Source organism: Anthonomus grandis, chromosome 2 (genome assembly GCF_022605725.1).
Source record: "Anthonomus grandis grandis chromosome 2, icAntGran1.3, whole genome shotgun sequence".
NCBI classification, from domain to species: domain Eukaryota; kingdom Metazoa; phylum Arthropoda; class Insecta; order Coleoptera; family Curculionidae; genus Anthonomus; species Anthonomus grandis.
The window spans coordinates 20,961,509-20,977,749 of record NC_065547.1 but is presented as its reverse complement, the minus strand read 5'-3'; the positions used below and the strand labels follow the sequence as shown (position 1 = coordinate 20,977,749).

Sequence of the window (16,241 nt, the reverse complement as noted above, 5' to 3'; positions counted from 1 at the left end):
ATTTTGACTCTTTAGATATGAACCTTTATGTTGTGTTATAAGTATGAAATGCTGTTATTTTCGATATTTGATTATTATTATGAAGAATTATTATATTTTTGTTAATATTAGCCTTTTATTACGTAATACTTTCTTTTGGTTGTTAGAGTTATTATGTAAAATTTTCCTTACACCTCGTTATAATTTTGTTAAAGACTTTATCTTGTGGTTTGTAGTTTAATAAACTTACATATATTCTTGTATTTATTGAACATTTTATTACAAAAGGAAAATTTTTTTTACTTTCGTTACTTTAAACATTTACCTAGTGTTCTATATAAGGACGTGGCTATGAAATATAATATAAGATTAAACGACTTACCTGTAAGGAAGTTCAATCTGTATTATATGAAGAGCCACGTCCTTATATAGAGCAGCCCTCCCGAAAGGTTTCCCAGTCCCCAACAAATTTTTCATTACTAGCACTTCAACGTAATGAGGATCCCTAGAGCGAAGGGTCTGGGTTAGGACAGGTAGTTTTCTCTTATCTTTTATTTTACAGTGCGTAGTGTAGCAACTAAAAACGTTACTACCTAGTGTTCTATATAAGGACGTGGCTCTTCATATAATACAGATTGAACTTCCTTACAGGTAAGTCGTTTAATCTTATATTATGGCTCCATTTTTATATCTGGATACAATTTTTTTTGTCAAATCTTGCAAATGAGCTGTGCAATACTAAGCCTTCTGGAGGATGAAACTGATGAGGAAGTTGTATCAGGAATACAAATATCTTAGTTAAGAAAAGATAACAATTTCTGCAGATGGCCTGGCTTCCATAAAAGAAATATTTTTCAATTTATATCTCAAAAAGTTTACTTCCTTAGAAAAGTTAAAAGAAGTATCTCAAATAGCATCATACGTCTTACGTACGTAATTTTTATGTCATATTTATGCCTATACGTCCATTGTTATTAAAAAATAACGTATTTAGTACTTTCGGATACGTAGTTCGTACGTACCTACATTAGAGTTTTTGTCACAATAATATATTTAGTTTTACTGTTCACTCAGTGATAGGAAGGATCTACTACGATCTAGCCCAATTCATGGTAAGATCATATTTATTCATTTTAGTAGTGAGATAATTATTTGGCAACTTGCTTATTTTAAAATATAATTTTAACGTGCAGCACTAGAAGCAGTGATTAGAAGCACAAAGAAAATTGAAGACTGTATTTCACAATTCTTGCCAAGAACAAATGATTTTTTCTTTCTTCAAAAAAGGGAGTCGTGGAAACATGCTAGATCCGTCATATTATGTCCAATACATGACGTAAAATGTCCTAAAAAAGTACGGTAAGGTATGTACATACTGTGTACGTACATTATGCCGTGGAGTACGTACAAAATATGTATTTAATACGTATCTGTGCTGTTGGGGATCCAGCAACTCTTAATACCAAAATTTAATTTATTAAATAATGTATGTAGCTACTAATACATGTAATGTAATTAAGCAAGACTATTTTTATTCTACTAAGACATTGAAAGAACCTAAATTAGAAGTCCTCACTAAAATTTTCAAAGCGTGCTTACGATTTAAATTTGTATTTTTTTTACTTAATGTCTACCAAATACAAGCGCAAACGCCCAGAGAGAGCTCGTTGGACTCAAGAGGCGTTGATACAGGCTATTAAATGTGGTAAAATGGGTATAAATGAGGCATCCAAATATTTTCGAATTCCCTCAAGAACATCGAAAAGATAATAATAATACTGACAAATAAGTCTAGGACCATCTTCAATATTACGAAATACAAAAAGAGGAAAATAAACAAGCCGGGGATTTCATATTAAGAAAAATTCAATCAGCAAACTTGCTACTGCCCTTGGCATTGACCATAAATTTAACATAGACAGCCAGAGAGCGGGTTATGGCTCAATTTGTTTCTCATTGCAGGAAAAGTAGTTCTCTATTTAAAAGAAAGAATAAAAAAAGATGAATTTTAATATGGTATGCCATTAAGATCATATGTTTACATGTCAGCCAGATCAACCTATACAGTGCGAGTCTGTAACTTGAAATAGGGTTAGGAAGCAAAAAAAAGGAAGCAAAAAAAAATTTGGAGGGAAGAAATACTTCAAAGACTACTTCTAAAGCGAAACAGCAGTTCAAATAAGACAGTCAAGCCTATCTCATTCGTCAAGGGACATTTTACGAGGAATGGATTCAATGTCATAAATGCAAAAACTGGGCTGATGAGGAATGACAAACCACTATCTGTTTAAAATTATATTTAACTTTTGCTGAGTATTAAAATTACACTCGGCTTCGTCTCATAAATAAAGATGTCTTGCAGTACCCTCATTTTTCATGTATTGGCCACACATTTTTAAAGCAAAACCTGACAACATCGCTCCGACCTAACGTTCCCCCTGCCGCTGTGTCATCGGTGCCATCGCTGCTCGCTACAGCATACCAGTTACTGATATGCTACAGTCATATCAGTCTTCGTTTTTGTGCGATATTGGCTACACGTGTCGGACGCGATAGCGTAAATATTTGCATTTCGTTTTTTTTTCTTTTTTTTGTGTTTTTTTCTGGTTATTGTCGCGATAATGTCGTCACGCTCAAGATCAAGAAAAAGATATAGAAGTAGAAGCTGTTCACCAAGGAGGGATGATCGTGCAGATGCGAATCAGAATAATCTCGCTCGAGTATTAAAGAAAATAAACCGACGCTTAGACGATTTAGAAAGACGAAATAAAGGATATCGGAGGTCGCCGTCTAGTTCTGAATCCGGGGAAACATCCGAGGCGTGGTCAGAATGCAGTAAGTGTTTACTGATTATCACACAATATGGTTCTCTAGTGGTATTTTATAGCAGCCTAGAGTGGCTGGTATTTGAAATACAATCTTATAATCTGCCTAGTGCGGCAACTTGTTATTAATAGGGAAATAATAACAAAATTATTATAAGAGAAAATAAGTGTGGTAGTTTAGCAGCCTAGGGTGGTTACTAAATTCGATTATACCTATCTACCTACTTACTAAATAATTGATATATTTGCCTAGGGTGGCAATTGTGCAAAAATTGTGTTATCTAGAGTGATAATAATAATAATATTATTATTATTATTACATCAAATACTACTGATTTACTAAAAAACTTTTGCATAAATAAATTATAATTGACATAGGGGTTTCTTTTTAGGTGCCCATCATTTGGGCTCATTTGGCCTCACCACCTGCCTCACAAAGAGAACCTAATGTTGTTAGAGAGGTATCAGCCTCCCCCAAAAAGATATTCTAAATATTCTGGGTGAGGATAATAACATAGAAAAATAATTTTCTTATCCTTTTCAGCCAGAGCTGGCTTCACGTTGGATAAAAATTCTACACTCTGGGTTATCAGAGGAAGCTAAAAAGGAATTAGTTAAAAAGTATTTGCCTCCAGAAAACTGCTCTGAATTGAATCCCCAAAAAATTAATATAGAAGTCATAAAAGCAGTTCCAGAAAATACCATTAGACGTGATACACGTTTATCCAATCTTCAGGGACAAGTGGGAGCTGCAACTTCGGCCGTCGCTTGGCTGATTACAGATATGCTTAAACAAGGGGAGGGGGTAAACATGAAATATGTAGACTGCCTTAATGACATTCGTCGCCTACTTAGTGACGTTCATTACTCAGAATCAGTTTCTCGAAGAGAATTATTAGCCCTAAATATAAATAAGGATCTAAAGGACACCTTAACCCAGACACCCATTGGAGAATGGCTTTTTGGCAAGGATCTAGATTCTACTATCAAGACTGCCAAGGATCTTGAAAAATCAAGCGAACAATTAAAATTCAGGGCCCAAAAAAGAAATGTAGAGGTCCAACCATCAACATCAAAACAGGAAAACTTCAGACGTCCATCCTCAGCAAAGAAGGGAACCTACCAGGGTGGGCGAGTCTCACGCTTTCCCAGCACCAGAGGTCGGAAAACTCTGGCACAACGATCCTTATCATCAAACCAGTTAAGGAAAACAGGTCGTTATCCATCTCAGAGGGAGAACCATCGTCAACGATACTAGAGGTTAGTAAATCTTGTGGTCGGTTAAGACATTATATTCATAGATGGAAAGAGCTTTCCATTAATAATAAAATTCTATCATACATAAAAGGTTTTAGCTCACCATTTATCAAAAAACCTAAACAAAAATTTGCGGTTTTGGAACCGCATTATTCTGTTAAGGAAAAACAGATTATAAATAATTTGATTCAAGATCTGTTTAAGGAGGGTGCAATTTCTGTGGTTGATCCAAGTGAAGGTCAAATATATAAGGATATCTCATTTCAAACTGGAAGACCACAGGACAGTTTCTCGTCTAATCACACCTAACTGTTTTATGGCGAATATCGATATAAAAGATGCCTATTATCATATACCAATTAGAAAAACTCATAGAAAATTCTTACGTTTTAGGTTCAATCAGCCTTTATTTGAATATAATGTCTTACCTTTCGGCTTAAATTGTGCTCCATTAACCTTTGCAACAATTCTAAGACCAGTTATTGCCCTGTTAAGGGAAGAGGGCATTCATCTGTCATTTATTTAGATGACATATTTCTTTTAGGAAGGTCTCAGAAAGAATGTAAAAATAATGTAGTTGAAACTATAAAATTGCTGGAGTATTTGGGTTTTCTGATAAATTATATGAAAACTTCTCTCAGTAGTCTCAGTCCAAGTAATTTATGTCAGTATTTGGGTTTTTTGTGTATAATAGTAATACTATGAGGGTATCTCTTCCTAAAGAAAAACAAAAAAGAATAATCGATATGCTAAATAAATTTAGTACTTTAAATCAATGCAAAATTCGAGATTTTTCCAAATTGATTGGTACTTTAGTCTCAGCTGCTCCAGCTATTAAATATAGTTTTTTATATACAAATTTATTCGAAAGGGAGAGGTATTTGGCTTTAAAAAATTCTAACTACAACTATGATGCAAAAATGTTTTTACCCTCGGCATTATCTCCAGATATTTCTTGGTGGAAAGATAATATATTTGATGGTTTTAATGAAATACGAACTGATAATTTTCAGGTAGAAATTTATACTGAAGCGTCAAAAAGTGGTTGGGAAAGTTTCTATAATAATAAAACAACTTTTGGTCACTGGTCTAAAGAAGAAAAAAAAACCACATTAATATTTTATAGTTGTTGGCATTATATTTTAGTTTAAAATGCTGGGAAAAGGAGTTTTCAAATTGTAACATTCTTTGTAGGGTAGATAATACGAAAGCCGTATCTGTAATAAATCGTATGGGAAGTGTTCGATTTTAGGGTCTCAATAAAATAGCACGAATGATCTGGGAATAGTGACAGGGTAATAACACATATATTTTTGCATCATACATTAATACCAAATATAATGTTTATGCTGATAAAGCATCCAGAACAACCCATAATGAGACTGAATGGAGTCTAGATAATTATGCATTTGACATAATAAAACAAAAATTCGGCAATCCTGCAATAGATTTATTTGCAAGCAGGCTAAATAAAAAATGTCTGAAATTTGTATCATGGAAAAGAGACCCAGAAGCTTACAGGGTGGATGCATTTACCTTAAATTGAGGTAAAATCTATTTTTATGCTTTTCCTCCCTTTTGTACGATTTTAAATGATTTATCGATGACCAAGCACAGGGAATTGTTGTGGTTCCATTTTGGATCTCTCAACCATGGTACCCTTTGTTTAAATATTTACTGATAAGTGAACCTATAATATCATATATCTTGATATATATATATATATATATATATATATATATATATATATATATAAAATAATTGGTTATTATATTATATTAGCTCACAAAAAAAATTGATCCCTTCGATGTAACAGTTCCAAGAGTTCTGAGTTTTTTGACTGACCAGTTTAAGAACGGTGCCTCCTATGGTACATATGGTACACTTAACTCCTATCGAGGTGCTATTGGTCAAATAGCTGGTCCTGATTCAGGTTCTGATTTTCGTATAAAAAGGTTTTTTAAAGGTATATTTGGAAGGAAACCACCGTCACCGAGATATGAGAATATTTGGGATCCCAGTGTAGTATTAAGTTATGTAAGAAACTTAAAGACCGATAAAATTTCTTTAGAAATATTAAGAAAAAAACTCACAGCTTTGTTGGCTCTAACTACCGGACATCGAATTCAAACTTTGAGTCTAATAAATATCAATGAAATTTCTTTAGGCACCCATAAAGTTGAAATTAAGATTTCTAACAGAATAAAAACTTCTGCCGTAAACAAACCTCAACCCCTTCTTATTTTACCTTTTTTCAATAGTGATCCTGATGTTTGTGTAGCTAGGGCTTTAATCCAATATTTAGATAAAACAAAAGATTAAAGATATATAATACACAATTTGCTAGATCTATATTAGGCGCGGATAAAAGTATTTAAGATAATTTAACTTATTTAAGAATATAGAAATATTCTATTTATTAAGTTTATGTGTTAAAATTTAAATGTTATTTAAATGTTTGTTCAGTATTTTGCAGATAATACTTAGCTGTTACTGTTGTTATAATTAAATATAGGTATGTTATTATTATTATATAATAACATATGTATATAAACAATATTATGTTTATGTTGGAAATTCTTAAATGATTACATAATAATGTGTCATCATGAGAGAGAAAAAAGTAATACATTTTTGTAAACAAAAAATGTCCCTTCGTATTTTTAAGACAATATCGCATTTCATAAAAATTATGCAACATGACCTTCTTTAAACATCTACAAGACTACTTTATTTATGAGACGAAGCCGAGTATAATTAATAGATCAAACGAACTTACCTAAGTGATGTTCGATCTAAATTATATGAAGGCTTCGTTGAAATAAATAAAGTCCCAATCCCATCCTAAGAAAACTCCCCAAGAAATCATGTTGCACAATATTTTATTGCTTTAAAAAGGACTGATATGACTGTAGCGAGCAGCGATGGTACCGATGACACAGCGGCAGGGGGAACGTTGGGTCGGAGCGATGTTGTCAGGTTTTGCTTTAAAAATTTGTGGCCAATATGTGAAAAATGAGGGTACTACAAGACTACTTTATTTATTTCGACGAAGCCTTTATATAATTTAGATCGAACATCACTTAGGTAAGTTCGTTTGATCTATTAATAGGTTTTGATTTTTTTTTGTAGTTTATGGGGATTTATTTGTGTGGCCGAGTTGACCCTTCAGTTCGTTTTTAGAAATGACAAGATCGTTTTTTCACTTGGCTGTTATTCGTATTTACTTATGCTTTTGCGTTTAACTATATGGGTTTCTAAATAGCCTAATGCTTCCATTTTAAAATAACATGACCAATTTTACAATTGATGTAGTTTTCGCAAAAAAAAAATGCTTAGGTGTCCCTACTGCTATTGCATGACCACGAATAGGAAAAAGAATTATTGTTGGAATAAATACATATACATATGTTCCTCCACCTACCGCTATGTATTAAGTTAAATAGTTGCCTCGTGGAGGTCGAAGAGGGTCTCGGGTTTAATGGACTCTACAAGCATTTTAAGTCTGTTAATTTTTAAGAGATTGTAGTGTTCTTGGATCACTTCGACTGGAATTTTTTATTTTTGAATATGCCTCTTGAAGCAATCATAAATATTTTTTATGAAATTATCTTTATTGTAATTGATATATTTGTACTTCTAAAAAAACACTCTACTAGAAGGCTAGAAAATTGCCAGTGTGGTTTTCAATTGAATTTAAAAATCGTATTATCGAAAAGAAAACAATGCACAAAAAATATAATTGAGACAGCTATTGGCTCAAACATAAAGAAATTTTGGTTATTTGTTTATCATAAAACAAAAAATAGCTCTTTTCCAAATACACTGAGATACTTGGACGGGACAAGTTGTTCTGGAGAGGAGATTGCTGACATGTTTGCTGATTATTTTTTTACAGCATACTCACACCATAGTCTTAACGTCCCCACTCATGAATTATCTGCATCCGATGCCCTTATCACTCACCTTCACATTAGAATATTTGATATATTTATTAAACTCTCATCCTTGAATATTAACAAGGGTCCTGAGCCAGACGGTGTGCCTACTTTATTCCTAAAAAATGTAGCTTTAATCTCTCCAGACCCTTATACCACATATTCAATCTGTCCCTTCGAACTGAAATGTTCCCAGACTATTGGAAAGAGAGCCTATTCATAAGTCGGACGACAAAACCAGTGCTACCAACTCTCGTCCTGTCACTATACTCAGTGCAGTTCCCAAGGTTTTTGTATGTATTGAAAGCTTAGTATGTGATATCATCATCCCCTTCTTGAACCTCTACTAACTGATCAGCAATTTGGATTTAGACCACGCAAATCTAAGGAGCTGAACCTTCTTACTCAGATGGACTTTTTGTTGGATGCCTTGGAGAAGGAGTATCAAGTGGATACAATATACTCAGATTTCTCCAAGGCATTCGACAAGGTACCTCACAATATTTTGTTGCATAAACTAAAAATTATTGGTATTGATGAACCTTTATTATCCTGGTTCAAGAGCTATTTATCTGATCGTAGACTGATTGTTAAAATTGGTAATTTTCTTTCTAAAACTATTCAGGTTCCATCTGGAGTGCCTCAAGGCTCTCATCTCGGACCACTTCTTTTTAATATTTTTATCAATAATATAGATGAATGCATCACTAGCTGCCTATTTTTGTTGTTTGCCGATAATCTGAAATTGAGTTGTATAATCGAGTCTCCTGATGATTGTGACAAATTACAATATGATCTAAATAATTTGGTAGTTTAGTGTAAAGGAAATGGTATGGAACTTAATCCAGCTAAATGTAAAATAATGACCGTTTGTCGTTCTAGAAATACTATTAATTTGGACTACAAGATCGGTCGCTATACCCTTGAAAGAATGATTTGGGTATCACTTTCGATACAAGTGTGCAATTTTCTCATTACTTAGATAGTGCTATGAATAAAGCTTTCCACATGCTTGGTTTTGTTAGGAGATGTACTCAAGACTTCACACGTAGTGCCGCTTTGAAAACACTCTACTATACCCTCACCCGTCCTAATCTGGAGTATGCCTCTTGTATGTCGGCTCCTTTCAATGGGGTACACATTGATGCTCTTCAACTAGTTGAACACATATTTTTAAAACAAATTGCATATAAATTGAATATTGCATACAAATTGATGCATATATACTTGATACGCTACATATGGCTCCCATCACTATTCGCCATAAGAGGAGGGATCTTATTACTTTTTACAATATCCTACATGGAACATCTAGAGCTTTAGAGCTACTTCAAAAAATCAATATTCATTGCATACTAAAAACAACTAGAGCCACTGATAGCTTTCATTACCCAATCCTCCATCAAGTTTTAGGTTATAGAAAGCTTATATAAGCTTAGGTTAGATATTATTAATTATTATTACTTCATGATTTTCTGTATATTACCTATATTATGTATTACTGTTGTGAATTTAAAAGTTTAATAGAACTGTAATTGGGCTTTGCCCGTTTATAAATAAATAAATAAATAAATAAAATATTTTTTTTACTATTTCAATATGTTAAATAATAACAGAAGATCCCAAAATCCAAAATTTTCAAAATCACTCTATAGATTAAAAACTATGACAACTGTCAAATTTTTTGCAGTGGCATATTTAGTTTCATACAAAAGTAGCAGAGAAATGCGAAAGCCGCAAAGTTCAATTTTCTAGAGCAACCTAGATAACCTACAAGTGTCCAAATTTGGACACGCTGTACAGGAAAATGGTTATTTGCGGGAAATATCTCTATGTGCATACCTGTAGGTGTCGCCTAATGGTTCTATATTTAGAATTGAAATGTACGCAGGTTAGGTTTATTTGGAAATAAAGTAGTCTTGTAGTTACGAAGCTAAACGGAACGTGTGTTTTTATTAAAAAGTTTCCAATTTGTTCACGCAGACTATCAAATTTATCCGTTTAGGCAAAAAGGTTCAATTTCTGTAATATACATAATCATATTACATATATAATATTATACTGAGGTAACATTCATTGTTAAGTTTTTAGCGTATTTATTTTAAATGCTGATTAATACAACTTAAAGTGTATAGAATGTTTAAGTGAAAGTTTTATGTCATAATAAATTATTTTTTAGTTTTAACATCTAAGGTTTTGTAAAATTATATATTTATACATGTACATTTTAATTTTTGTTTCTAAAATTAAAGTGCAGTAACGTAAGAATGGTGTATTTTTTCCCTTGCATACCTTAAAGCAATGTATATTTAAAGCAATATAAGACACTCTCAACGTGTGTCCGTGTAGCGACACGTATCTATTTATTCTGATTTAAAATTATATATATATTCCTTGTATTTTTACGGAATTAAATATCATACAAGCAAGAAAAATTTGTGTGACTTATTCACAATACTTAACATGGTCCTTTGAGCGGATATTTACCACGGCAAAGTGAGTAAAAACATCCAGTTATTATTCAAGATTTGATGCAAGACGAGCCCGGCTTCCATTATTGGTTTGCGACGCGGAGTGAAGCATCGACTATAGTTAGACTATTAAATGGGTAGAGACAGCAATCCTATACAGGTTAGTGCAATCCTTATTTCCTTTGACCTTTTTATATATATTTCCCTTGATCTACAAATTGAATAAAAACAGAATTCAAAATATTTTATTTTTATTTAATTTGAGAATTTTGTATTTTATTGTCGACTCTTTGTAGCTTATTGGTAAAATGGCCGAAGAACAAGCTGACGCAGCAATAAATACTCTTAAAAATGCCAAGCGTAATGCTAAAGGTCAGTTAACACGGTTAAAAAATTATATTGATGCTACCATTTCATCTCAAAATGTCCAGGTTAAAGAATTAGAACTCAGACTAAAAAATGCAGAACCGCTTTTAAATTCTTTTTATAAGATTTGCAATGATTTAGAGTCTTTAGATAAGACGAATCTAGAGAATGAAATTAGCGAATTTTAAAAAAATTTTTTTACTGTAATGTCAAAAGCTGCCACCTTTTTAGAGGAAAAATCAGCCGCTCAAGCTCAGAACAATGATAACTTTAATAACTTTGACAATCAGTTAGGCGAGGCTATGACAGGTACAAATTTTAACATTAAGCTACCACCCATACCTTTGCCTACCTTTGATGGTTCTTACGATCAGTGGTTGTTCTTTAAGGACACATTTTCCTCCCTCATGCATGAAAACTCTACAATACCTAAAGTGCAAAAATTTCACTACCTTAGGTTGTCTATTAAAGGTGCTGCTTCTGATTTATTAAAATCTTTAGAGAGTTCTGCTGACAATTACGAAGTCGCTTGGAACCTGTTAATTAAAAGATACGAAAATACTCAAATTTTAATAAGAAATCATATTAAAGCCCTCTTTGATCTTGAGTCAGTTCAATCAGAGTGCTACAAAGGTTTACGAGCTTTATTAGATGGTTTAAATAAGCATCTAAGAGCTCACGAGGGATTAAAACAACCAGTAAACACCTGGGATTCTTTGTTAATTCACATGATTGCTTTAAAACTCGACCACGTAACTCGAAGAGAGTGGGAATCTGAGTATTCTAAACAGCAAGAAATATCGCTTGATATATTTAATAATTTCTTAAATGAGAAATGTAGACTTTTAGAAAGTTTACAAATAAACACTAAACAAAATATTCAGAAATTTAAAAGAAATCAATCATTTGCTAGTACTATTTCTAATGCGGGATCAGGTCCAGTTTGTTCATTTTGTGACAAAAATCATACTGTGTATAATTGTAGAGCATTTCTCAATTTTAACATAAATAAAAGAATAGAAGAGGCTAAAAAACGTAAGTGGTGTTTAAACTGCTTAAGAACTAATCACTCTATTTCGCAGTGTCGATCCCCCTCTTGTAGAAAATGTGCAATGAGACATAATACATTGCTACATATTAATAACACCAATCAAAATACCAACGAAAATCATCCCATTGCTTCTCTAGGTGATCAGGTAACATCTAACGTTTCAAATTCAAACTATGATGGTGGCCACAAGCTCGACGTAGGCTCTGCTGCTGCACATTTTTTCCCGTCTCGCGTTTCCGCTGGTGATACCGGCATGCACCTTTCGCGAGCGTCCGCGGTGTTGCCTGCGCAACAAAATACTCCTAGCGCGGAACATTCTTTTGTCGTGCAAAGTAATTCTTTTACTTATTATGATGATAATGCCTTACGTAAAATATTATTATCGACTGCCTTAATAAATGTGTTTGATAAAGATGGTAATATTCATTTCTGCAGAGTTTTATTAGACAGTGGCAGCGAATCGTCGTTTATTACCGAAGAAATGTGTAAGAAATTGGGTTTGAATATTACGAATATTTCTGTGTCTGGAATTGGACAAATGTATTCAAAGGTATTAAAACAGACACAAATAAAGATACAAGCGCGACATAATTCTTATGAAACCAATTTAAATTATTTGATTTTGCCTAAAATTACAAATAAAATACCGGCTTTACCCATTGACACTTCCAATCTAAAAATTCCCACTAATCTTGTTTTGGCGGATCCAGGGTTTGGTGAACCTGGGCCAATTGATATTTTAGTGGGATGTGAAAGGTTATGGGACTTATTGGCTATTGGTCAAATTAAGTTGGGAAATAATTTACCTATTATTCAAAAAACCCACTTGGGCTGGGTTATTTCAGGGACTATAAATGAGCAGAGTAAATCTAATATTTTTTGTCATTTTTGTGCTATTGACCCTCTTGATCAGTCTTTAAAAAACTTTTGGGAGATTGAAGAGAAGCCCTACGATAAAATATTATCTATTGAAGATCAACAGTGTGAGGATCTTTTCTAGGCTACAACTACGCGAAATACCGATGGTCGGTTTGTGGTTAATTTGCCCCTAAAATATTCTTCTGACGTTCTGGGTGATTCTCTAGAAAGTGCCACCAAACGCTTTTTTAGTTTGGAACGAAAACTTAACAAAAATCCTCATTTAAAGAAGGATTATACTAATTTCTTAGAAGAGTATGAATCTCTCGGACATATGTCTAAAACCAATTTTGACCAATTAACAAAAAGGTCTTACTTCCTACCTCACCATTGCGTAATTAATAATTTAAGCACCACCACAAAGTTGCGTGTGGTCTTTGATGGCTCTGCGAAGACATCTAGCGGCTATTCTCTTAACGACATTCTTTTGGTTGGACCAACCGTTCAGGACAGTTTATTTTCTATTTTGTTGCGATCAAGGCAACACAAAGTTCTTCTTACAGGTGACATTACTAAAATGTATCGCCAAGTCCTGGTAAAAAATGATCAACGCGACTTGCAATTAATTCTTTGGCGTTCTGATCCATCTAATGAGATTGCCCCTTACAGGTTGAATACCCTTACATATGGCACTGGTCCGGCAGCTTATTATTTTATTATTATACCAGCAATGAATTGTGGTGGAAAGGGGCCCGTCTTGGCTGGTTTTACATAAAGAGTATTGGCCTCAATCATCCTTTAATATAGTTAATTCTGACTTAACAGAAGTAAAACCAAAGCGCATAACTTCTTTAGTATCCAGTAGTACTGACTTTGAATTCGTTGAAAAATTTTCATCTTTAAATAAGTTAGTAAATGTTTGGGCTTATTGCCTGCGATTTGTAAATAAATGTACAAAATCAAGTTTTGCAAAAGAAAAAAATCTAACCTCACAAGAAATAAAGGATAGTTTAATGTCACTTGTAAAATTAATTCAAAATATTGAATTTAAACAAGAAATTGCTGATTTAGTGTCAAATAAATCTGTGTCGTCCAAAAGTAAATTGTTAAAGCTTAACCCCTTCATTGACACTGATGGTATCTTAAGAGTTGGAGGCCGGCTGAAGCATTCAGTTTTTCCTTATGAAAAGAAGTATCCTGCAATATTGCCATCTAAGCATAACTTAACGCGTTTAATAATTAAAAGGGAACATTTAAGATTGCTTCATGCCGGCCCTCAATCTCGTGCGTCAGGTGTTTCCGTTTTGATGCATCTGGCACTCAACATATGATGGGTGACTTACCCAAACCTCGCGTACTTGTTAGCAGACCTTTTCTAAATGCAGGTGTAGATTATATGGGTCCTGTCATATTGAAGGACAGAACCACTAGGAGTTATAAGCCGATAAAGGCATGGGTGTGTCTTTTTGTTTGCCTGGCCACTCGAGCGATTCATTTGGAGCTTGTTGGCGATTTGACCACTAAATCGTTTTTGGCGGCTTTAAAAAGATTTTTTGCTAGAAGAGGTATGTGCGCTAATATCTATTCCGATCACGGAACAAATTTTATTGGAGCAAAAAATGAAATTTATAAATTTTTATCTGAAAATAAGTCTGACATTTGCTCGAGTCTGAGTTCTAATAATATAAACTGGCATTTCATTCCACCTAAATCTCCGCATTTTGGTGGAATATGGGAAGGTGGTGTAAAATCAACCAAATATCATATTAAAAGGGTTTTGGGTGATACACCGTTAAGCTATGAAGAGTACTCTACCTTACTCTCTCAAATAGAATCTTGTTTGAATTCAAGACCTTTATCTCCTCTTAGCCCAGATCCTTCCGATCCCCAACCTATTACCCCTGCACACTTCCTAATAGGAGAGCGCTTAACATCATTACCAGAAAAGGACTTTACCAATGTTCCTGAGAATCGCCTTTCTAAATTTAAAAGGGTGCAGCAAATGGTGCAGCATTTTTGGACCAGATGGTCAAAGGAGTACCTTTCAGAGATGCAGCAACGGACTAAATGGAAGAAGAGCTTTCCAACGCGATTAAAGCCAGGTTCACTTGTTTTGGTTAAGGAAGATGGACTTCCTCCTCTAAAATGGATGATGGGTATTGTGACAAAGGTGCATCCAGGTTCCGATGGTGTAATTCGAGCTGCAACAATCAAGACTGGGACCACTGAAATAAAACGTCCAGCAGTTAAGCTGTGCATGTTTCCAGACGAAGAGTAGACGTTGAAACCTTTTGGTTTTCAAGGCTGGCGGCATGTTCAGGATTCGTATCAAGTCCCTATGACCGAGCGCGTGGCAACACCGCTAACCACAAGCAGCAAGCAGTGAATCAGCCGAGGAAAAAAGGCTCTCTCTCTCAACGTGTGTCCGTGTAGCGACACGTATCTATTTATTCTGATTTAAAATTATATATATATTCCTTGTATTTTTACGGAATTAAATATCATACAAGCAAGAAAAATTTGTGTGACTTCACAATACTTAACATATATATAATAATAATAATAATATATATATATATATATATATATATATATATATATATACATATATATAGCTAGCTGGGTGAGTTTTTTTTTCAAATAGATTTGATACTAAGAGTTATTTAAAAAAAAATCATCAAAATAAGTTGATTTTGACAAAAATTACACTAAATAGTAAAAACACTAAATAGTAAAAAAAATTATTTTGAGATTTATAGATGATCCCTTTATATAATTTAAATTTTACAGGTTTTATCAGTATATAATATTTATAGTATTAATTAAATATAACAAATAATTAACTAAATATAATGATATGCAATTATATTGCCTAAACTATATTTTTACAGATGCTACTAATTTAGGATGACGTAATAAAAATAAACAAATAAAGGCTTTATTAAGTTTTGAATATCAAAAATTGAATTTTGCCATTAGCCTTATTTGTATGATTTTTAAGAAGGTCTATAAAAACATCTACTTGCATATAAAACACTACTTACATTAAAGAAGAATCTAAAAGTCTTTGGGGTAAATAAGGCCTTTTAACATATCAAAAGTGTTTCCGTCCGGATGTACTACCTCGATTTCTCCATTGGCAGATTTGACTTTGAGGTAGCCTTGATCGCTAATGCCAACTACTTTTGCTTGTTGAAGCTTACCTTGCTTTGTTACTGTTACCACGGCATCACTAAAAAATAATACCAAAAATTTTAAATAAAAAAAATATTTTTATTTAAAATTTTAAAATATATACACTTAAAATATTATTTCTAAAGATAAAAGGTTAAAGGACTTAATAAGACCCCGCTACTAATAGTAGAAAAAATTCAAGGTTTCCTTATAGATGAAAAGAGAGAATTGCCTCTTTATATTAATTTAAAGATAATTTTGCCTAGATATTAAAATATTATATAAAAATGTAACATTTGGGCTACAGAATTATTGATAAGCA

General features: G+C 33.1%; 1 protein-coding gene across 8 annotated transcripts in view; it reads right to left on the bottom strand.

Moving 5' to 3' along the window:
- The window catches only part of LOC126748915 (biotin--protein ligase), a 227,154-nt gene that overhangs the window by 52,516 nt on the left and 158,397 nt on the right, over positions 1-16,241 (bottom strand). For 7 of the 8 annotated variants that reach the window (XR_007664835.1, XM_050458459.1, XM_050458478.1 and 4 more), the window contains one exon: positions 15,790-15,977. Coding sequence is in view for 7 of the 8 variants with exons in the window: in XM_050458459.1 (XP_050314416.1) it covers positions 15,803-15,977 (175 nt within the window). In the remaining variant the exon portion in view is untranslated. Of the gene's footprint in view, positions 1-9,639; positions 10,682-15,789; positions 15,978-16,241 lie in introns of those variants that run through there. The other variant, XM_050458487.1, reaches the window with a different exon arrangement.